Here is a 23906-nt window from a genome sequence, read left to right on the forward strand (position 1 = left end):
TGTACAATGTGTAGTATCGTAAAATACCAGCAAACGAAAAAGAATTAAAATGAAAACATAAAATTAAATGAAAAAGAAATCATAAAACTAAAAACCCCCCAAACCTTATAGTACCGGTTGGTCTTACCAACCGGTACTAAAGGGCTCCAGGCCCTGGAGCTGGCTCGTGCCACGTGGTTTCCCTTTAGCACCGGTTCGTGCTGAACCGGTACTAGAGAGGGGGGCTTTAGTGCCCACACTTTAATGCCGGTTATGGAACCGGCACTAAAGGGCCTTACGAACCGGTGCTATTGCCCGGTTCTGCACTAGTGTTTCAAGAAATCTCTAGTTGAGGAGATGGAGTTTGGAGGCATTCTGCACGTGCCGATCATTTCTAGGACGAATTTAAAGTTAAGTATATGGCTGATGTCTAGAGTAGACGAAGTATCTAGGACGATATACATTCGTCCTGGTCGGCAAATGTCTTTCAGGGCATTCGACGTGCACAAGGTTTTTGGGGTGCCACGTGGTCGTTTGCATATTCAGAAAGCATCCGCACTAGACACCACACATGTGCGCGAATATTTGCAAATCAACCAGCACGGGAAATACCTTCTCAAGGCCGTCGAGAAAATCATCTCTAAGCCGTTAGACAAAGATAGCTCGGATAGCGAGATAAACTCTTTCAAAATGGCTTTTGTCATGTTTGTTGTTGGTTATCTGCTAGCCCCATCACCTAGCCATGATCACACGAACACACAGTATTGGGGTGCAATCGCACAAATAGACCATGTCGCCGAGTTCAACTGGTGCGAGTACCTGCTAGAAGAGCTGATGGCAGCATGCTTAAGAGTGAAAGCAGATATCAGGGCAGGACGGGATGTCACGTATCTTCATGCCTGCCATCTTTTTCTGCAGGTCAGTCTTGTGATAATTGCCATGTAACGGAATTACGCGACGTGCACGCATTTAACAGTTGTTTTCCTTTGCCGTAGGTATTCTACCTAGATAACCTTGATCTTGGATTACTAAACCTCCCGCACAAGACTTTTCCTCGAATATCTGCATTTGACGAGATACAGTACAAGCGTATGTGGGTACAATGCAGCGTGGGGCATTATAAAGGGACTCTAGACTTCTTCGGAGCAATGGTTTTTTATCTTGATTGCCAATTCATTTGTAGATGTTATAATTACAAGTAGCGCGACACCAACATTTTTTTAATTCAACAGATTCATGCTGCGGACCAGGTGTGCTACGCGAGGAGCACGTGGGACACCCCTCCGGATCCGGTGCCCTGCAACAACAGCATGTTTCCCGGGCGCCTAGCAAGTTTCAACAAGGCCACACCTGGCTCCAGCCAGCCTCATGTTGGCCCACTCGTCTCCAACGCACATCCGATCTCGTTCAGGGCGCCACACGTGCCACACGGGGTCCCACCGTCGCCAGCGTCTCCAGCCAATGCGTTCGGGGGGGCAGCCACGGCCGGCGACTTCTCCACGTACTTGAAGGCAAATTACCCCAAGCTGGTAAGCCGATGCTGGAAGTAAATATCCTTAACTTTTTGTTCGGGCAAAGAAATGATTATTGTACATCACACTCATGCGGCAGGCTAGTTCAAGGATAGGGATGCGAGTTATTTACCCAAAACCACCACATTATGGGTTAGGGTAACAGATCGGTACCACATTTGAGGCACGACACAAAAAACCACCAGAATTGCACCTAATACGTAACACGGAGCACTGATGCTCGAATTTGGCCATGAAAGCAGCGGATCTGACCGGTTGGGCCCACCTGTCGGGCCGATGTGGCATGCCTACATGGATAATTTGCAGAGGTGGTCGAAGGTCCACCTGTCGGCCTCTCTCTTATTCCTTTCTCTCTCCCTCCAAGCCTTCTTCTTCCCCACAGACCGCAACCACAGCCAGCCGTACTCGTGCCGCCGTCGAAGCCTTAGCCCGACGAGCCATCACCGGCGAGCCTCCCTGCCGCTCAGCTACCTGCCATCCGTTCTCCAGCCGCACTTCCAGCTACCTGTCATCCGTCTCGCCCGGATCCGACAAGGATCCGCCCCGCCACCATCTTTCTCGTCCCCCGCTGCTGCGCCGAGCGCTGGAGCATGATGACCGAGTTGAAAGGCGCGCGGTCGCCCCCTCCCCCACTTCCGACAGAGGCGGCCGCGGCAGCCGCAGCCGCGGCACGGCGACTGCGGCGAAGGCGCACATCGTTGGCGTGGTGCACGCGCGGGCGGCGGAGGTAAGCGGAGGCCGGTGGGGTCCGCCTCATCTCCTTCAGGAACCCACCGTCGCAGTCTGGGTAGGCGAGGTCGACCCCGTGCGATCAGGAGGTGATTTTGGCGCGGGTGCACGGGGCGAAGGGGTAGTCGTGCTGCTGTTGGCCGCCGGCCTGCACGTGCACACGGTGCGAGGAGGAGGAGCACTACAAGAAATATGTCAACTAGTGACCTTGTGTCAGTGACCCTGGAAGAATTGGTCATAGATCTATGACCATTTCAGACCAATTGGTCAAAAGATGTTCGAGGGGCTCCAAACCCTAAACCATTGAGACCATTTTGGTCAGAAAGGTCGTAATTTCCTTACACGAAAAGGTCATAAAGCAAACAACGCTAGTCCGCTGCCTTATTTCTAGTTGTTAATGACCAATATAGATGGTCATAGCCTTGTAAATTGTGGTGGGTTGCTATGACTAGGCGCCACCTCATCAGTTTTGCCTATGTGTCATGTCCATGTGGCGGTTTTTGCCCTAGGTTGTGAAGCAACCTATATTTCTGTCATTCCCAAAATTCCCAAAAAAATCTCATAAATTCTTTGGGTCATATCTTCGTCAAATATGTAAAAACCTTCCTTGCCTAGTTCAAAAATAATTCAAAAATATTCATTTTCCTATTCTGTTCAAAACAACAGTTTGTGAAGGAAGTACCACTTTGGCATGTCCAAATAGTATCCATTTTCTACAGTGCTTTTCTATGCCCAAATAACCATCCTCCACCAAATGCCAGCTCAATCCATTCATTATTTTGAGCCGAGCTTCAACATTCGTATTTATGTCCAGTGTGGTAGTTTGCAAAGCAAGTACCACATAGGCTCCTCCTTTTGAGCTGAAAATTTGTGAAGACGGTCTTCTTAGTAACTGATCATCCTCAGCCAAAACTCACGCCCATTAGCCATGTGTATTTCCCGTACCGCAAATCAAACACTTGGCTGCTTATTCATGTTTGAGCATCGATCGGTCTCCTCGTGAGAATCTTATGTTGTGATTTTCTTCCTAGCACCTACATGGAGAGTGCCCAACCCAGTAGACATACCTAGGCCGCCCAGAACACATGGCAACGCCACGGTCACGCGGTGACCACGCGGCGGGCATGCGAGTTTACGCGCTCTAGAGTTGGGGCCCTCGGCCACCGCCCAAACCTCAATGTATCGCCACCAAACCATGTATTTATGATTAAATAGGTACTTATGTAACTAGAAATGATTTTTGGAAAAAATAAATAGCAAACTATAAGGCAGCTGCAATTCAAATTTGACCCGCTTCCAACTGAATCGGCGGAAATTTGTCTTTTTCACGAGAGGTGGATCAAAACTTTTTCCACCCAACCATTTTGTCAATTGTGCATTAAATATGTCCTAGTATTTTAGAAAATTGATTTGGTCCAATTTTGCAACAATTATTTGGTAGTTCCTTCACAAAAAAACCTCCTTTTGAGCACTCGGAAAATGAAAAATGGTTTTTTCGTCCTAAGAAAATGAAAACTTCCTTAGGCAACATTGTTTGCCATTCCAATATGCACCCTTGTGCATAATATGAGATCATTTGAACAAACTATGCCACGAATGTGGCCATAAGATTGATCATTTGGCTTGAAAGCCATGAATCTTCAGAGATGATAGCTCATTTCTGAGAACATTTTTTTAAAATAATTGCCGTATTACAAGTTTGTTATTTTTCCTGGGATCTTGGCCGCATATAATGACACAATGTGAAGGTTTCTCAATTTTTTGATTTTTTTTCAATTTTTTATGCCCGTTCCAAAATACGGTCAAAACGGCGGGAATGACCGTTCCTAGCTAGTGGTTGAATCTTGGAATTTTTTTGGTGTTTCTCTGATTAAATAGGTACTTATGTAACTAGAAATGATTTTTGGAAAAAATAAATAGCAAACTATGAGGCAGCTGCAGTTCAAATTTGACCCGCTTCCAACTGAATCGGCGGAAATTTGTCTTTTTCACGAGAGGTGGATCAAAACTTTTTGCACCCAACCATTTTGTCAATTGTGCATTAAATATGTCCTAGTATTTTAGAAAATTGATTAGGTCCAATTTTGCAACAATTATTTGGGAGGTCCTTCACAAAAAAACCTCCTTTTGGGCACTCGGAAAATGAAAAATGAATTTTCCGTGCAAAGAAAATGAAAACTTCCTTAGGCAACATTGTTTGGAATTCCAAGATGTACCCTTGTGCACAATATGAGATCATTTGAACAAACTATGCCATGAATGTGGCCATAAGATTGATCATTTGGCTTGAAAGCCATGAATCTTCAGAGATGATAGCTCATTTCTGAGAACACTTTTTTAAAATAATTGCCGTATTACAAGTTTGTTATTTTTCCTGGGATCTTGGCCACATATAATGACACAATGCGAAGGTTTCCCAATTTTTTGATTTTTTTTGAATTTTTTATGCCCGTTTCAAAATGCGGTCAAAACGGCGGGAATGACCGTTCCTAGCTAGTGGCTGAATCTTGGAATTTTTTTGGTGTTTCTCTGATTAAATAGGTACTTATGTAACTAGAAATGATTTTTGGAAAAAATAAATAGCAAACTATGAGGCAGTTGCAGTTCAAATTTGACCCGCTTCCAACTGAATCGGCGGAAATTTGTCTTTTTCACGAGAGGTGGATCAAAACTTTTTCCACCCAACCATTTTGTCAATTGTGCATTAAATATGTCCTAGTATTTTAGAAAATTGATTTGGTCCAATTTTGCAACAATTATTTGGGAGGTCCTTCACAAAAAAACCTCCTTTTGGGCACTCGGAAAATGAAAAATGAATTTTCCGTGCAAAGAAAATGAAAACTTCCTTAGGCAACATTCTTTGGAATTCCAAGATATACCCTTGTGCACAATATGAGATCATTTGAACAAACTATGCCATGAATGTGGCCATAAGATTGATCATTTGGCTTGAAAGCCATGAATCTTCAGAGATGATAGCTCATTTCTGAGAACACTTTTTAAAAATAATTTCCGTATTACAAGTTTGTTATTTTTCCTGGGAACTTGGCCACATATAATGACACAATGCGAAGGTTTCCCAATTTTTAGATTTTTTTGAATTTTTTATGCCCGTTTGAAAATGCGGTCAAAACGGCGGGAATGACCGTTCCTAGCTAGTGGTTGAATCTTGGAATTTTTTTTGGTGTTTCTCTTATTACATAGGTACTTATGTAACTAGAAATGATTTTTGGAAAAAATAAATAGCAAACTATGAGGCAGCTGCAGTTCAAATTTGACCCGCTTCCAACTGAATCGGCGGAAATTTGTCTTTTTCACGAGAGGTGGATCAAAACTTTTTGCACCCAACCATTTTGTCAATTGTGCATTAAATATGTCCTAGTATTTTAGAAAATTCATTAGGTCCAATTTTGCAACAATTATTTGGGAGGTCCTTCACAAAAAAACCTCCTTTTGGGCACTCGGAAAATGAAAAATGAATTTTCTGTGCAAAGAAAATGAAAACTTCCTTAGGCAACATTGTTTAGAATTCCAAGATGTACCCTTGTGCACAATATGAGATCATCTGAACAAACTATGCCATGAATGTGGCCATAAGATTGATCATTTGGCTTGAAAGCCATGAATCTTCATAGATGATAGCTCATTTATGAGAATACTTTTTTAAAATAATTACCGTATTATAAGTTTATTATTTTTTTTGTAAACTTGGTCACATATAATGACACAATGTGAAGGTTTTCCAATTTTTTGATTTTTTTTGAATTTTCTATGCATGTTTCAAAATGCGGTCATAACGGTGGGCTTGACCGTTCCTAGCTAGTGGTTGAATCTTGGAATTTTTTTGTGTTTCTATGATTAAATAGATACTTATTTACCTAGAAATGATTTTTGGAAAAAATAAAGAGCAAACTACAAGGTAGCTACAGTTCAAATTTGACCCGTTTCCAGCTGAATCGGCGGCAATTTGTCTTTTTCACCAGAGGTGGATCAAAACTTTTTTCACCAAACCATTTTGTCAATTGTGCATTATATATGGTCTAATATTTTATAAAATTGATTTGGTCCATTTTTACAACAATTATTTGGTAGTTCCTTCAACAAAAAACCTCCTTTTGGGCACTCGGAAAATGAAAAATGAATTTTCCGTGCAAAGAAAATAATAACTTCCTTAGGCAACATTCTTTGGAATTCCAAGATGCACCCTTGTGCATAATATGAGATCATTTGAACAAACTATGCCATGAATGTGGCCATAAGATTGATCATTTGGATTGAAAGCCATGAATCTTCACGCATGATAGCTCGTTTTTGAGAACACTTTTTTAAAATAATTGCCGTATTACAAGTTTACTATTTTTCCTGAAAACTTGGCCACATAATATGACACAATGTGAAGGTTTTCCAACTTTTTATTTTTTTTTGAATTTTTTATGCCCGTTTCAAAATACGGTCAAAATGGCGGGCTTGACCGTTCCTTGCTAGTGGTTGAATCTTGGAATTTTTTTGGTGTTGCTGTGATTAAATAGATACTTATTTACCTAGAAATAATTTTTAGAAAAAATAAAGAGCAAACTACAAGGCAGCTACAGTTCAAATTTGACCCGTTTCCAACTGAATCGACGGCAATTTGTCTTTTTCACCACAGGTGGATCAAAACTTTTTTCACCCAACCATTTTGTCAATTGTGCATTATATATGGCCTAGTATTTTATAAAATTGATTTGGTCCATTTTTGCAATAATTATTTGGTAGTTCCTTCACAAAAAAACCTCCTTTTGGACACTCGGAAAATGAAAAATGAATTTTCCGTGCAAAGAAAATGAAAACTTCCTTAGGCAACATTCTTTGGAATTTCAAGATGCACCCTTGTGCACAATATGAGATCATTTGAATAAACTATGCCATGAATGTGGCCATAAGATTGATCATTTGGCTTGAAAGCCATGAATCTTCACGCATGATAGCTCGTTTCTGAAAACACTTTTTTAAAATAATTACCGTATTACAAATTTATTATTTTTCCTGGAAACTTGGCCACATAAGATGACACAATGCGAAGGTTTCCCAATTTTTTGATTTTTTTTGAATTGTTTATGCCCGTTTCAAAATGCGGTCAAAACGGCGGGAATGACCGTTCCTAGCTAGTGCTTGAATCTTGAATTTTTTTTGGTATTTCTCTGATTAAATAGATACTTATGTACCTATAAATGATTTTTGGAAAAAAATAAATAGCAAACTATGAGGCAGCTGCAGTTCAAATTTGACCCGCTTCCAACTGAATCGGCGGAAATTTGTCTTTTTCACGAGAGGTGAATCAAAACTTTTTACACCCAACCATTTGGTCAATTGTGGATTAAATATGGCCTAGTATTTTAGAAAAATGATTTGGTCCAATTTTGCAACAAATATTTGGTAGGTCCTTCACAAAAAAACTCCTTTTGGGCACTAGGAAAATGGAAAATGGTTCTTTTTCGCAAAGAAAATAAAAAATCCTTTGTCGATAATGTTTACCAATCCAAGATGTAATCTTTTGTGGAGTATGATATCACTTGAACAAATATTTGATAGGTCTTTTACAAAAAAAAACTCATTTTGAGTACCTTAAAAATGGAAAATGATTTTTCCATGACCTATTTAAAAGGTCACAAAGTCTTTGAATTGTTTTTTGCGTTCTGATTGGTCCATACGCATATCACGCGGATCATACATCAGACACCGTCGGATGCTCCCGGATCCAACGGCGGACCTCATCCCCTCACCCTCTCACCCATGTAGCCCTCTCACCCCCTCACCCACGCAGCCCCCACGCCCCCCACTCCCCACCGTTCCAACCCTTCTCTCCCGCACCTGCACCCGCTCGGCCAACCCTAGCCGCCGCCGCCCCCGCGCCATGGTCGTCGACGGCGAGGAGCCCGAATCCCCACGCCTCCCTGTCCTCAAGTGGGTCATGTCCCCCGCCATGGCCACAGCGGGCCTTCCGGATCCGCGCCATCGATGAGCTAGATCCGCGCCTCCTCGCGCCGCCGACGTCTGACCGATCCAGATCGACACCACCACCCTCTCATCCTCATGCGCCAAGCGCTGCCACCACCATCAAATCGCGGAGCATCGCATCTGATGGCGTCCCCGGCGCGGCCAGCCTCCGTCTCCGGCCCCTTCGCCCTCGCCCCGGACCTCGCCCGCTGCTCCTTCGACCACACGCTCCGCCGAGAGGTCAGCTCCTTCTCCATCCATCCATCCATCTGCGCCAGATCCGTGCCTTGTGTCTGCTGCTGTGTTGATGCTTGCTTAGGAGTAGTAGGTCCCAGGACTGCGCCGCGTATCGCACGCGCGCGGCGGCCGCTGGGTCTGCCCGCGGCCCTCTGCCGCCTGCCTCGTCCTGATTTGCCGCGACGACAGCGGGCATGTGCATGTCCTCTGCTGCGCCTTGTGCTGGATTGGGAGCTTCCCTGCCATTTCTAGGTGTATGAGGTTGAAATATGGTACCAGTAGTAGATTGCACCACTCTGCTGACACATCTGGGCCAAGGATTCAGCCCGATACGGGGATTCCATGGTTCATTTCCGCCTACTAGCGAGATCTCTGTGTCATTAGTTGGGGGCTCATGGCTCCTGCTGTTAACTAACTGCTTGCAGCAAAACTCGGGAGAATTGTTCTAGCTGCGGGTGTCTCCTGCTTCTGTCAAACTAACTATGTTGCTTTCTAGGAGTAGTATCTTTATTTCCGATCTCATGTAGTAAATGCATTAAACAGTGGATTATGTTTGCCTTGAACTGAAAGTTTCATGTTTTTATTTTCGAGTTTCCTCTAGTTAGATTTTTCTTTCCTACATCTGCATCTACTAGAACTGGACTAATGCTTTGGCAACATTTTGTCCATATCAAAGGTAAATGATTTTTTATTTGGGATTAAAAGTGTTACCATGGGTACTCCCTCTAGTTGTAACTGCAAGTAGCACCTCATCTACTTAGTCACACACTAATTAGCTACTAAGATATCATACTTGCATATTATTTTTGGTTCTCTTAACGTGATTGGCCAATTGTTAATCTACGTACAATTATAACTCTATAACTGATAGTACTGCAAGAGGTCAAGTTGTGATAAGGTTTAAAACAGGCAACGGCTATTTAACTGGCTTGATGTGATTGCTTGATCCATGTTTTAAGGTTGTCAGTTCTTGCTAGCTGCCTCTTTTTACGGTCATGTTAAGGCACCCCAGGGCATTTTAAGAAAGGGACATTTGCATTTTTACCCCTAGTTGGTTCCTACCCACGGGTTTTGCCCTTACTTTTCGATCTTGCTCAGTTTTGCCCTTACTTTTTCCATCGAGGTCCCTCGAATGCCCTTTGACCATTTGACCAAAACTTTGAAAATTTATAACTAATTCATACGAACTCAGAAAAATGCAAATAAGATATCAAAATGTTCAGATAAACATTACCTTTATGGGCATATCATTTGCATTCAGGACAAAAGCATCATTTAACTACCCTAAGTAATTAATGTTATTAATATTATTAGAAATAAATAGGTATAAACAATATTTTTTTCATGAATAAAAATTACATGCAAATGTAGGTGATGTTTTCTGAACATCCTGATAACTTATTTGCATTTTTCTGAGTTTGTATCAACTTGTTATGAATGTTCTAACGACTTTGACCATTATTTGGAAACTTCATAACAAGTTGATACGAACTCAGGAAAAATACAAATAAGGTATCAGGATGTTCAGAAAACATCACCTACATTTGCATATAATTTTTATTCACGAAAAAAATATTGTTTATACCTATTTATTTTTAATAATGTTAATAACGTTAATTACCTCTGGTAGTTTAAATGATGCTTTTGTCCTGAATGCAAATGATATGCCCATAAATGTAATGTTTATCTGAACATTTTGATATCTTATTTGCATTTTTTTGAGTTCATATGAATTAGTTGTGAATTTTCAAAGTTTTGGTCAAACGGTCAAAGGGCATTCGAGGGACCTCGACGGAAAAAGTAAGGGCAAAACTGAGCAAGCTCGAAAAGTAAGGGCAAAACCCGTGGGTAGGAACCAACTAGGGGTAAAAATGTCCCTTTAAGAAAAGCTTGATGATGTAAATATTTTAGTAGTGCTAGTCAATCAAGCTAAATAGCTTACTTACACCCAGTTTTCCTTTCAGTAACTGTAACCCGTTAGCTTTTGTAATGTTCTTCAGTGCATAACTCATGATGGAACCTACTTTGGTGCAGGTTCAGAAATGTGTACAAGTTCTGCAGGATAAGCAAGAGCTTGCTGAAACTCAGAACGAGCTAGCTAAACTTCAGATTGTATATGAAGATCCTGCACAAAAGAGTGAAGGTACTGCCCCATCAGTTTTCATGGCCAGGGAAAATGATGGCAGTTTCCCAGGTGCAAAACACGAGCTTGCCATTGTCCTGCTGCACCAAGTAAATGTTGCCCAGTCTCCTGCTATGCAATTCCAAAGTTGCAATGGGCTTATTCTAAAGTCTCCTCGCCTCCGCCTCTTCCATTCGCAGTCTAGCCAGAGATCGCCCGCTGGACATCGCCCGAAGTCCCCGGACCTCGCCCGCTGCTCCTTCGACCACACGCTCCGCCGAGTGGTCAGCTCCTTCTCCATCCATCCATCCAGCTGCGCCAGATCCGTGCCTGCTGTATGCTACTGTGTTGCTCCTTGCTTACAAGTAGTAGGCCCCGGGACTGCACCGCGTATCGCGCGCACGCAGCGGCCGCTGGGTCTGGCCGCCGCCCTCTGCGGCCTGCCTCGTCCTGATTTGCCGCGACGACGGCGGGCATGTGCATGTCCTCTGATGCGCCTTGTGCTGGATTGGGAGCTTCCCTGCCATTTCTAGGTGTAGGAGGTTGAAATATGCTACTCTAGATTGCACCGCTCTACTGACCCATCTGTGCCTTCCACTTCTGTCTTTTGTCAAACTATTCATAAACTTGTTATATTTCATTTGACACGCATAGTCCGGTCAAACTATTCATAAAGTAGGACTGTAGCTTCAGGTTTGTATATAAAACATCTATGTCCAGTTTGATGATGTGTGCTGTTTGTTTCTTACTGGCAGCTGTGGATACTGTGGCTAAACATTGAACTTGAGCTCCTTAACACGGAACACGGCCAACATTGGATCCAAGTATGGGAAGCAGATCAGGAAAGGCGTCGTCTCATTCTTTGCGATTTTTTCTATTGTGTGCCTTGAAAAGCATGGTTGCAACCATTCCTAAATTTTTGTTCCTGTTCAATTTGGATTTGGATGCAGCAGGTGCTCTGCTCTTGCACATGTCTAGTGGCGTCTCCGGCGCAGTGGTGCTTCTTGAGGTGACTGGCATGACGGCGGCTTTGTATGGCGGTGACCACAAGCTCTCCGGTGAGCGGCTCCCTCTCCTACCTCTAGTTCCCTTTTCTACTCCTATAGCATTGCTCTGTTGGTTTAGAACACTAGCAATAGGAGTAGTAAAAGCTTACTGATGTAGGAGTAGTGAAAGCTTCATGGTTGATCCTGATTGCTAAACATGGGAGATGTGTCTTCTTTTGCATATCAATTGAAGAGGATTTTGTTGTCATGTGTTTGTGTTGGAATATACTGTTCAGTCAATCTGTATAGGTCCTAACGGCATCTTTTGCTAAGGAATATACTGTTATTATATAGTCAATCTATGTTTTCTCTCCTGTGATGTTAATTATTAGTTTCACCTGCCCTTATGTTTACCACCTTCCTGTTTTCCCGTGGTTTTCGGGCGGCCGTTGTTCTGAACTTGTTGTTTGTTGGTTGGTTATTGTCAGGGGCGAGTTCCGCGTGGAGTTCAAGCAGAAGAACCCCAAGAACAAGTCGGTGGCCACCGTAAGTCCCTTCCAACAAAAATCCCACTCCTGAGCATTTTTCCATATGGTTTAATATGCAGACAACAAGAGAGCTAGTGATGCTATGTTAAAATTAATGTGCACTTGTCAATTCTAGCTTATATTTGTGTCTTGCGATCCTGTTCTAATTAATGTGTATACTACAAGCCCTTGTTTTCCTGTCTAAATGCATGCACAAAAGTTCAGTTATCTTCTGAAAAATTGTTCGTGCATTTTTCAGTTTCTCAAATACAAAATAGCTTGCTCCTTTCAGTTCATACATTTTGTTCATAACCATTTTGTTTTATAACATGCAGATGATTGCCTTCATTCATGTTTTGACGTGAGCTCTAGGACGAAGTTGGAAGAAGCAAGGCATGCAGGCCTTCATGCATGCTCTCTTATCCCTCCTGCTCCTAGGGAGATGCAGGACTTTGTTGTAATGTTGCCCTTGGAATTTGGATGTACTGCTGATTTTGCTGAGAATTTGATGTATATGTCCTTGCTAATTGTTATTCAAATGCTGGGAGTTATGTACATATTCTTAGAATAATATTGTTTACCTGAAATGCATTTCTGTACTGGAAAATATATTGGCATTGAATCTGGTTTGTGGAATGGATACCTGACTTGTGGGACCCATTTATGAAAATAATTTGAGCAATTTTGAAATTCCTGTCAAGTGGGCCCAATGTGTGAGATGATGACAAGTGGCACCCATTTGATTGGTGGGACAAGCTATAAATGGCCCAAACAAAGATCAAAAGAAAACCTGCTGTTAAAAGGGCCATGCAAAGAAATCAAAGGCTGAATTGTTGGGCCGGACCCACGTAGCTACTAAAATCACAGGAAAAAAATAAAGTAAAAAGGCCGAATTAATGGGCTAGGCCCATGTAGAAAACTGAATTAGACCGGGCTGAATCTTGTGCCACATCAGCTTGCCATGCTGGATGCCTACGTGGCCTGGGGAGGTTGCTAGTGACCAAAACGCCACAGTAGGAATATTTTGGTCGCTATAGTCAGTTAACGACCCTCAGCTTTTGACCTTCTGTTTTGGTAAAAAAAAGGTCGCAAATGAAAAACAATGACCTTTCAGTGACCAATAGTCAAGGTCACAAGTTGACATATTTCTTGTAGTGGAGGAGTGCGAGTGCGCCGTCTCCCGGTCGACAAGCGCGCAGGCGGAGGAACTCGTCGACGGAGCAGGGCAGCCAAAGCGGGCCGGCCGAGCCGTGGAAGAGCGGGTGGTAGAGGTAGGCGATGGGGATGACGAACCGCCGGAACCCGTCGCCCTGCTGCTCCGCCTGGCGCGCGTCGTGGAGGGCATGTCCTACCGCAGCGGCAAGTCTGTGGCGTCCTCTCTGCCCGAGCCCATTGTCGTCCTCTCTGCAGCGCCACCCGAGCTTCTCCTCGCCGCAACTGCCTCGGCCTGCTCCCCGGTGCGCCGCCCACACGGCCTTGCCTGGTCGTTGCGCCGCTCATGACACGCCCATAGCGTGTTTGCTGAAATGCCCATGAGAAATAAAAAGAGAAGATGAAAAAGGATAAAGAGTCATTGACAGGTGGGACCCTTTTGCCACCTCAGCAAATTATCCACATAGGCACGCCATGTCAGCCCGACAGTTGGGGCCAACTTGTCGGTTTTGCTGTCTTCGCAAGTAAATCGGACAATCAATGCTCCGCGTTACGTATTAGGCGCAATTCTGGTGGTTTTTTGTGCCCTGCCTCAAATGTGGTACCGATGTTACCCTAACCCATAATGTGGTGGTTTTGGGTAAATAACTCCAGGGATGCTGATGAAGAGGCATAACGCCACCACATTTAGGCTCGCAAACAGTCTTAAGGCTGATTTGTTTGCTGAGAACACCGCGTTTCTGAACACACTTGTCAGCGAGCTTGGCGAGGGATGCATATGTTGTAGCCTACGTACACTAGCATGCATCATTACCAACCCACCCAATCCCGAGTCTCCACGCTGCACCAACATTTACAGGCACAAGTTGGATATGTCGGAGTCCGATGGTACGTCCATATTTATGTTTATGCCATCGGACAGAGTTTTTCACCGGAGTAACGGCTATGACTTGGTCCAGGGGAGATCATCTGGGAAAATGTTCAACTCATCTGGTTCATCAGCGCCCAAAAAACGAAAGCAGTAGCACAAGGTACGTCCCTCGTTTTCTAAAATCTGTTTTTTCTGCATATGTTTCCTCCACGCGGTCAGCTCACATATATTCTATCTTTTTGTAAATTTTCGTTCCATAGACCAGGAGACCACCAGCGGTGAACGTGCAGGTTTTCTCACACCAGCACCATCCAAGAGCCTGGTTATCTCCCAATCGCCAGCAGACGAACAGAAGGGGTGGTGGGACGGCCTTGCAGGTTTGATTATGATGCTGGACGGCGAGACCACGCACACCGCCGGCACAGTGGTTTTTGGCCAGGCATCGCGTGGCATCCCGCCCAAGCAAAAAGCGATGCATGCAGCGTATGCCACGCCGCACTGGATTGACAGCCGAGATCGTCCAACCGTCTTGGTGTCTGTGTGGAAAGCGGCTGACTTGTTTTTGAAAACGGTTTCACCGGAAGAGCTTGGAAGGTACATGCAATCACGCGCACTAGTGGCTCATACACGTTTGTTGTGATAGCTAACACTTATTAACACAGGGCAATTATAACTCATGCCACGCCAAGGTTCATCTTGATCACTCCGAACCCACTGCTTACCCAGATTGTGAAGGCAGACCATCTCGACCACGAGGTATGCGCGCTGATTTTCCGTCGCCAAGACCAAATCAATGGCGCGATCCTTTACCCTGATAATGCACCTCGATGGCGTAAATTTATGGAGCCAGATTTTTCGGTGAGTTTTTTATTTAATAGAAAGTTGCTCACATGCCCTCCATTTTTTTTCTCTGAAGTCGCTTTTGTCGTTCATCTCAGACTGCTGCACTAGCTGGAGAAGAAACTTGGACTCTGTTGTCCGTATGCGCGTAGCTTGTAGGGCCCCACGTGTCATTCAACATCGCGGACTGCACCATGGTGAGCGACAGAAGGACCGCACGCCTTTGCTCTGTTTTGGCACCATTTTTGTCCAGGCGTCTCATGTTTTTTTTCATGTAGTTTTACCTGCCGACAATTTTCGATTTCGGATGGTGCTTGTATGCTTGGGACATGCAGAGGAAGATAATCAACATCTTTGATCCATCGTACGGCAGTTGCACCACACTACGGCGCAAGGATCTACTTGGAGCCGTCGCTGACAAGCTGCACGTTGCATTTTTTACCCTAATTTACAAGTTGTTCAGCAATTGGAAAGTTGACTCAATCAGGTGGGAGAAAGTGTTCCACGTCACATCACCAACCACAGTGCACCAGTGAGTTACATAAGTATTGTTTTCTCCTGGCATTGTTGATTAACCTCTGTACTGCTCCCAACCCTTAACCACACACTTTTCCAGGACCGACACAGGCGTGTGGATCTCTCGTGTGTCCAAACACTTCGACGGGAGGAATGTGATGGCGGATATGTCAGAGGTAATCAAGTTTTGCGCACTTTTTTGCAATGCCTCCCTTCATCCATGCGATTATCGTTGTACATGCATTAACTAGTTGACGCGTCTTCTTGATCACACAGGGCGCCATCATCGCGGAGCGCCAGGAGATTCTCGCAGAACTCGTTCAAATGAAGGACAACCTGGCAGCCCTCCCGACGAACATCAATGACATAGTGAATACATGGGCCATGGAGTAGCGCCGCCCAGTCTGAATCAGTTGTTCTAATGTTAAAAATAAATCAGATGTGCTGTTGGAAGTATCTACCGTAACATGATGTATCAGTGGAACGATCAATTCTCTCTGTGTATTGATTCATCCACACCGAGTACAATATATACACATGCTGGAGTAGTTACAAGGAGCCCGATGGAAGTAGCACGCAGGCCAGGGCATGCTCTATGATCCTATAATCTAGGAGTACAAGTACACATTCATACACAGGTACAATACACGTTAACACCCCCCGCAGCCGGAACTTCGTGTGGAAGGATGTTGATGCTGGTTCCGAACTCGTGGAAGACCTGTGAAGGCAGCCCCTTGGTGAACAGGTCCGCGAATTGTGAGCTGGAGGGGACGTGGAGAACACGAATGTCACCGAGAGCCACACGGTCGCGGACAAAATGAAGATCGATCTCGATGTGTTTGGTCCTTTGGTGTTGTATGGGGTTAGAGGCAATGTAGGAGGCCGACACATTGTCACAATAGACGATGGTGGCATGAGACGGTGGGTGACGAAGCTCATGCAAGATTTGGCGTAACCAGCAGGACTCGGCAACGCAATTTGCGACTCCACGGTATTCGGCCTCGGCACTAGACCTAGAGACAGTGGCTTGCCTCTTAGAGGACCAGGACAACAAGTTATGTCTGAGAAAGACACAGAACCCAGAGGTTGACTTGCGCGTGTCCGGACAGCCGGCCCAATCGGCGTCGGTATAAGCCACAAGGTCGAGGGAAGAGGATTTGTACAGTTGCAAGCCATAGTGGGTAGTGCCACGGAGATATCTCAGGATGCGTTTGATGAGTTGCATGTGAGAATCACGAGGGGCATGCATGAAGAGACACACTTGTTGTACCGCATAGGAGAGATCGGGCCGAGTGAGTGTTAGGTATTGAAGTGCTCCGGCAAGGCTGCGGTACTGGGTGGGGTTGTCAAGGAGACGACCATCATGGGCAGACAGCTTGGATTGTGTGTCGATGGGAGTGGAGACTGGCTTGCAGTTGAGCATCTTGGCACGTTCAAAGACCTCGAGTGCATATTGTTATTGACACAAGAACAAGCCGTGGGTGTTGGGGGTGACGTTGATGCCAAGAAAGTGATGGAGCTCACCGAGATCGGACATAGAAAACTCGTGTTTGAGAGAGGAGACGATGTAGTGGAGAGTATGTGGTGTACTAGCAGTTAGGATAATATCATCGACATACACGAGAAGGTAGGCAAGAGAGGCTCCACGATGTAGAATGAAGAGCGAAGAGTCGCTTTTGGAGGCGGTGAAGCCAAGTGACAAGAGAAAAGAACGGAAATGGTGAAACCATGTGCGGGGGGCTTGCTTCAAGCCATAGAGTAATTTTCGAAGAAGGCACACATGGTCCGGCCGGTCGGGATCCACGAAGCCGGACGGTTGAGCACAGTACATTGTTTCCTTGAGATCGCCATGGAGGAACGCATTCTTCACGTCAAGTTGGTGAATTGGCCAGGAGCTGGTCGTGGCAATGTTGAGCACGGCGCGAATGTTGGCCGGCTTGACGACCGAACTAAATGTCTCGTCGTAGTCGACGCCCTCCCGTTGGGTAAAACCTCGCACAACCCAATGTGCCTTGTACCTCGCTAATGTGTCGTCCGGATGGAACTTGTGGCGATAGATCCACTTGCCTGTCACCACATTAACACCTGCAGGTCTGGGAACCAAAGACCAAGTAGAATTCTTAAGTAAAGCATCATGTTCATCTAGCATTGCACGTTGCCAATGTGGGTCTTTGAGAGTAGAACGGTAATTTGGAGGGATGGGTGAGATGGGGGAGGAGTCGGTAGTGGCGAGGAAAAGGCGTTTTGGTTGGCAAAATCCGGATTTGGAGCGTGTTTTCATTTTATGTGAGTTGTGGGGAGGCTGAACAAGTTGGGCGCGAGGTGGGAGACGTGGCTGCACGGGAGTGGCGGGCGCGGAATCAGAGGTGGATGGCGTGGGGTCAGTGGCAGGGCTGGCAGGCGCAGGATCCAAGGAGGATCCGCGGGCAGGAGAATCGGGCGGCCGATCCAAGGAAGCGGACGCGGCAGGCGAGGCTGGTGCGAGGCCCGAGGAAGCGTGTGGTCATGGTGGTGGGGTAGAGCCAGGTTCGGGGGACCGGGGCGAGCCAGAGGGGGAGCGGCACGTGGATGGGGTTGTTGGAGTGGGTGGGGGACGGCGATGCGGGATTGGGCTGCATGGGGGCGTCCCATCCGGGGGATTGCGTGGGCCCCGGTCCGAGGTAGGTGGGCAGGTGGGACGGATCTGGGGCGGATCTGGCAGCGATTGGAGGGCAGGTGGGACGGGATTGTCTGCGAAGGGGCTGGACTGGGGCGTTGGTGTGGGCGGTGCATACGGAAAAATTGTCTCGTCAAAAGTGACTTGACGGGAGCCGATTACGCGGCGTTGGGTTAGGTCGTAGCAGCGATACCCCTTGTGTTCAAGGGGATAGCCAAGAAATATGCAGCGGGTGGAGCGTGGGGCTAGCTTATGGGGAGAAGTGGCGTAGAGGTTGGGGTAACCGGTAACAGAGACACCCAAACACTCGTAACTGATCATACGTGGGGTGAATGGCATGAAGCATAAAGTATGGTGTGTAATCGTGAATTGCACGAGACGGGTGACGGTTGAGGAGATACGTGGCCGTGTGCAAAGCTTCTGCCCAAAAAGTAGGGGCGAGGTTGGCTTGGACGAGGAGAGTGCGTATGATATCATTTGTAGTGCGAAGAAGACGTTCTGCCTTGCCATTTTGTGGTGAGGTGTGAGGGCACGAGAAGCGATAGAAAATGCCGTTAATGGTCGAGCCAGTGGCTTGAATAGGGAGGTGTTTGCCATTGCCAACAACAATACTAGAGAAACGAGGCTTTAAAAAAGAATTTGAGAGGTCGAGGTTACCAGGGTTGCCGAAGATGAAGGGAGGAGAAGTGCCAGCGATGGTGCCGGCGCCGGTGGACGAGCTGGAGAGAGTCCCCGGCGAGGTGGCCGAGCTGGTGGCCGGAGCAGTGGCGGGGGAGGACGAGTGCTCGGCCATGGGAGGGCGCACCTGGAGTCTGATACCAAGTGGAACGATCAATTCTCTCTGTGTATTGATTCATCCACACCGAGTACAATATATACACATGCTGGAGTAGTTACAAGGAGCCCGATGAAAGTGGCACGCAGGCCAGGGCATATGCTCTATGATCCTATAATCTAGGAGTACAAGTACACATACATACACAGGTACAATACACGTTAACAGTATCCAGTTTAATATCAGTCAAAGTCGGGCTCATTTGGTCAGCCGCCCATGTTCTGACTACCGTGCAACGCCATCACGCTAGCCCCGTGGCTACCGGCTAGCCAGTCACGTATGGAACAGTGCAGCAGATCGCGTCAGTACTTCCAGCACTGTAGACCAAACCGCGTGCACGATCTTGACATTTCATCGAGTTGACATTTCCCAACGGTTTAGTTTTCCACTGGATGAATCATTATGCGCAACTAGTACAAATGCAAAATAACCAATCGGAAGTTGGGAGCACCAAAATTCGTTTGAAAAAAAAACATGGAGAAATTCCAGTCCGACATATCAGTCATCAAAAAAGAAAAGCTGTTAAAAATAACCGGATGTATCACATAAGAGGGACAAGTTTTCAAACAAGAGGCAGAAGTTTTCAAACAAAGAGGGAACAGTGTGTGATTGAGGTTGACAAGTTTTTCAAATCAGTTCAACTGGGAATAAGTAGTCTTACGTTCGGGGACGCCAAATTGCTTGTTCCATTTCACGTTTAGCGAAGGGTGGAACTATCGCATTGTAGCTCACATTATTTGTAGCGAGTCCCAAAATGTTTGGTTTTTCCATCAAACATTTTAGCAAAAACAACCATGGATGAAACTCATCGGAATTCCGTTGTTTTGAACTTTCAGGTACTCTCCATGAATAGAACCACCCAAACCATTGCAGCCGACTCGATTACCGAAGTTTGTTATTTTCCATCGAACACGATACCAGGAAATCACAATGGAGTTGTCTCCTCAGGTTTTTTCACGTGAAGTACTACACATTACAAGTTTTCCGATAATAAAAAAAATCAACGAGTCAAATAAGGTCCCCAACTATGCGCACAATGACAAAAACTTTGTTGCACATAACACGGGATGCCATAATCGAAAACAATTCAATGAGTCAAATAATTAAGGTCCCCAACTATGCGCACAATGGATTATCATTTTCCGTGGGCGGAGGAATAATGTTGTATTATGTATATCTTTTCTATTTTTATTTAGATTGAAAGAGGAGAAACCATCTATGCAATAGGACGATCATGTTTTTTATTGATTCAGATACGCATTTTTCTGTGCAAATGATCGATCGAGATAGCATTGAAGCTGACTTTTTGGTCATGAGCCACAAAATAATTGTTTTCTTCAACAATAATTGACACAGGGGAGAAAACTCACTAGATTTTCCAATCGTGTATTTTTTCTGCAAAATTATGGTTTTTATGGATTCCGAAAGGGACAAGAACATGGTAGGATAACATGATGAACAGAAGGAACTTATCGTAGGAGAAACCATTTATGATATAGCACGATCATGTTTCTTATTGATAGGGATACGCCATTTTCCGTGCAAATGTATCAAGTTAAGCATTCTAATCATTTTTGTTTTAACGTATAGTGATGGGTGGAACTACTACACATTAGCACGATCGAGATAGCCATTGAAGCTGACTTTGTTGGTCACGAGCCACAAAATAATTGGTTTCTTCAACAATAATTGACATAGGAGAGAAAACTCACCGGTTTTTCCAATCGTGCTTGTTTTCTGCAAACTCATGGGTTTTATGGATTTCGAAATGGACGAAAACATGTTTTCAAACATGATGAACAGAAGGAAATATTCGTAGGATCGAATCATCGAATTTAGCTCCCTCCTGGCATTAATCCACACATGCACCGCTCGACATAAAAAAAGAAGCAGCTGGGCTATAACTCGCTGTTATTACAGCAGTATCATTTATAAAGTGGGGTGGAACTTTATGAGCCGAGACCCATCGAAGCAACCAACGGGAGCACAAGCAAAGCAGCCATGACTATGACTGGGGGCGAGTTGTCTATACGTCTATCCACAATGTACCCGATGGCAAATCAAAAATAGCCGCACTATTCCAACGCCCCACCCACATCACTCGCGTTGAGCGTCGCTGATCAAATCATGATCGAGTCCGTCCTGGATGACCAAAGGAAAAGCAGAGCACGACGCATGGGGCGCTAGGAATTTGTCTTTTTTCTCTATCTGAGATAACTCAATTCCCTTGGCAAAACATGCCCCCTCATTTGGGTGAGAACATTGTTTTAGAGATATTCTTCAACATATCCGTTGAACTGATAAAATAAAATAATAAAATAATAAAATAAAATAAAATAATTAAAAGGGTTTTACACTTATAATAAAATAAAAGGGTTTCACCTTTCCCCATAGGTGAATGATGAGACGTCATGGTTATAACTGGCTTGAAAAAATGGTTTCTTCACTTTCCACTCTAAATTACACCCATTCCAAAAAATTGGTTTCTTCATCAATAATTGACATAGGAGAGAAAACTCAACAGATTTCCCAGTCGTGCTTGTTTTCTGCAAACCCATGGGTTTTATGGATTCCAAAATGGACGAAAACATGTTTTGAAACATGATGAACAGAAGGAACTAATCCTAGGATCGAATCACTCAAACCCTTGCAGCCGACTCAATTACCGAAGTTGGTTCTTTTCATTGATCATGGTACGAGAAAAAAAAACCATGGAGTTATATCCCTCGGGTTTTTTCACGTGAAGTACTACACATAAAAAGTTTCCTAAATCGGTAGACCAACTTCGTCGAATGTTTTCGGTGGACGAAAACAATTATATGAATGAGTTAGAGTTTTTTAAGTTTTCCAAATCGGTAGATCAACTTTGAATAAAGTTTTCGGTGCACGAAAACAATTATATGAATGAGTTAGAGTTTTTCAAGTTTTCCAAATCGGTAGATCAACTTTGAATAAAGTTTTCGGTGGACGAGAACAATTATAAGTTTTTTTTGGTGGATGATAACAATTATACGAATGAGTTAGAGTTTGACAAGTTTTCCAAATCGGCAGATCAACTTTGTCAAATGTTTTCGGTGGGCCATGTTTTTTTTCTAAAGGGGGGAACCAGCGGAGTATGCTTATTGATAAAAGATGAAGCATGTTCTTTTTCCATGGAACAGCAAAAGTCAATCAAAGATGAAGCAGATTTGCATACAGTCATAAACCGGAGATATGGCCAAGCAAACTAGTTCGATAGATTTAATCATACAAGATAGTAGTAGACGATGAAATACTAGCACCAGATGATGAAACTGATTGCTAAGTTGGTTTCTTCTCTTTCGACTATAAATTACACCCATTTCAAAAAATTCCAATCCCCCTTCTTTAGAAACATTTTCCCACCCATTATCATGGAGAGCAGCTAAAACGTTCAAAACATTTAAACCCATGGCAACGCTCATGGGGTAGCAGCTGATTTAAAATATAACAGAAAATGTTAAAATGGGATGGGAAATTCTCGTTAATTCGTTTAAAATAATGCATATCTCATACGCTTCGCGTGGGACCGTTGTTCTTTTATCCCTTGGACTGAAACAAGTGGCAATGCAAAGCATGGCAAAACCAACCTGGGTCCTGACTTTGTCTTCCTCGGAAAGGGGAGTTTGACATGGTTTCTTGAGAGCCCACCTCAAGTCAGCGGTCGTCACGTACAAAGGGACATCTTCTAAATCTAGCACGGTCCTAATCTTATGAACTTGGGCTACAGTGGGTCCACCATATCTGTTGTCTTTCTCAATATCACCCCCGACAGACGTGCCTAAGATGTTGTGGATGTCAATCTCGTTGAAAGTGACGTAGACACCATCCTCTATCTTAAGAGCAGAGCGCTCGACATCAGTGTTCAGTAACAAGTCCCATGAGAATCACGGTCCATGTGTGTGAAGTTGTCAACATTTAGCATCCCTCCGAGCCCGATATCCACTATGGCTGCTCTCTGGTCGAGCGTAAACTGATCTACTACTTCATACACATCTTTTGGAGCGAAACAACTATCAACATGGATCTTGCTACCCTTGGATCTCTTCCTAGACTCATAGACCCGGGCCCATGACCTACTCCTATGCGGATATCTTCTAGCGTACGCATCTGGATCGTCGGACATCTAACGAATGAACAAGCAAGGAACGACGAAGAAACAAGAACAAGAAACAAAAGAGCAAGAACAACCATATCAGTAAGCAACCCAAGGCAGAGCGATGAATGAGTGGAGGGAATGGAATGGATGCTCACCTCGTCGTCGGTCGCCGCTCCCAGCCCAAGGAACTGGTCGAGGTCGCCGGTACCAGTTCAAGAGGAAGCAGAATCTTGTTCTTGCAATGACTGAAGCTCTCCTTTGGCCGAGCTAGCTTGGCGGGACGTGGCTCTTATGCAAGTGGTGCTGCGAGAAAGGAGGACGGTGAAGTAATGGCTGACTAAACAGGGGCTCTGCGTAGCCATCAACTCGAGCAGACACGAGGGCAAAGTGTGATGATGGCTCATGTACACACAGGCAGTGGATTCAAAGCAGCCCCCTCTCCGCTGTCCATCTCCTTGCGAATAGCGTACCGTGTGGATTTTTTAAACAGAGTAGCTCGAGGGTACTACGACCCAACCATGGAGTTACGTAGTGCCAAAAAGCGAGGGCCACTGCAGCCGCGGGCGCACGTGATCCATCCTCGCCGGATCGAATTTAGCTCCCTCCTGGCATTAATCCACACATGCACCGCTCGACATAAAAAAAGAAGCAGCTGGGCTATAACTCGCTGTTATTACAGCAGTATCATTTATAAAGTGTGGTGGAACTTTATGAGCCGAGACCCATCAAAGCAACCAATGGGAGCACAAGCAAAGAAGCCATGACTATGACTGGGGGCGAGTTGTCTATACGTCTATCCACAATGTACCCGATGGCAATTCAAAAATAGCC

General features: G+C 44.9%; 1 protein-coding gene and 1 pseudogene across 1 annotated transcript; one reads left to right on the forward strand and one right to left on the reverse strand.

Moving 5' to 3' along the window:
* Positions 1-2322: 2322 nt before the first annotated feature.
* LOC119284005 lies at positions 2323-13716 on the reverse strand (annotated as a pseudogene).
* LOC119289628 lies at positions 8052-12717 on the forward strand. Its single transcript, XM_037568911.1, has 7 exons — positions 8052-8456; positions 10488-10685; positions 10776-10859; positions 11331-11417; positions 11529-11633; positions 12051-12107; positions 12424-12717. The coding sequence occupies exons 1-5, from the start codon at positions 8313-8315 to the stop codon at positions 11586-11588; spliced, it is 573 nt and encodes a 190-aa protein (XP_037424808.1). The 5' UTR covers positions 8052-8312; the 3' UTR covers positions 11589-11633; positions 12051-12107; positions 12424-12717.
* Positions 13717-23906: the final 10190 nt, after the last annotated feature.

This window comes from Triticum dicoccoides, chromosome 4A, assembly GCF_002162155.2.
Source record: "Triticum dicoccoides isolate Atlit2015 ecotype Zavitan chromosome 4A, WEW_v2.0, whole genome shotgun sequence".
Lineage (NCBI taxonomy): Eukaryota > Viridiplantae > Streptophyta > Magnoliopsida > Poales > Poaceae > Triticum > Triticum dicoccoides.

Bases quoted from the DNA above. Each gene is read 5' to 3' on its own strand.
- LOC119289628 (XM_037568911.1), top strand. From the start codon at position 8,313: ATGCGCCAAGCGCTGCCACCACCATCAAATCGCGGAGCATCGCATCTG. The intron at 8,457-10,487 runs GTCAGCTCCTTC...ACTTTGGTGCAG, and splicing joins ACCACACGCTCCGCCGAGAG to GTTCAGAAATGTGTACAAGT. The intron at 10,686-10,775 runs GTAAATGTTGCC...TTCCATTCGCAG, and splicing joins CCATTGTCCTGCTGCACCAA to TCTAGCCAGAGATCGCCCGC.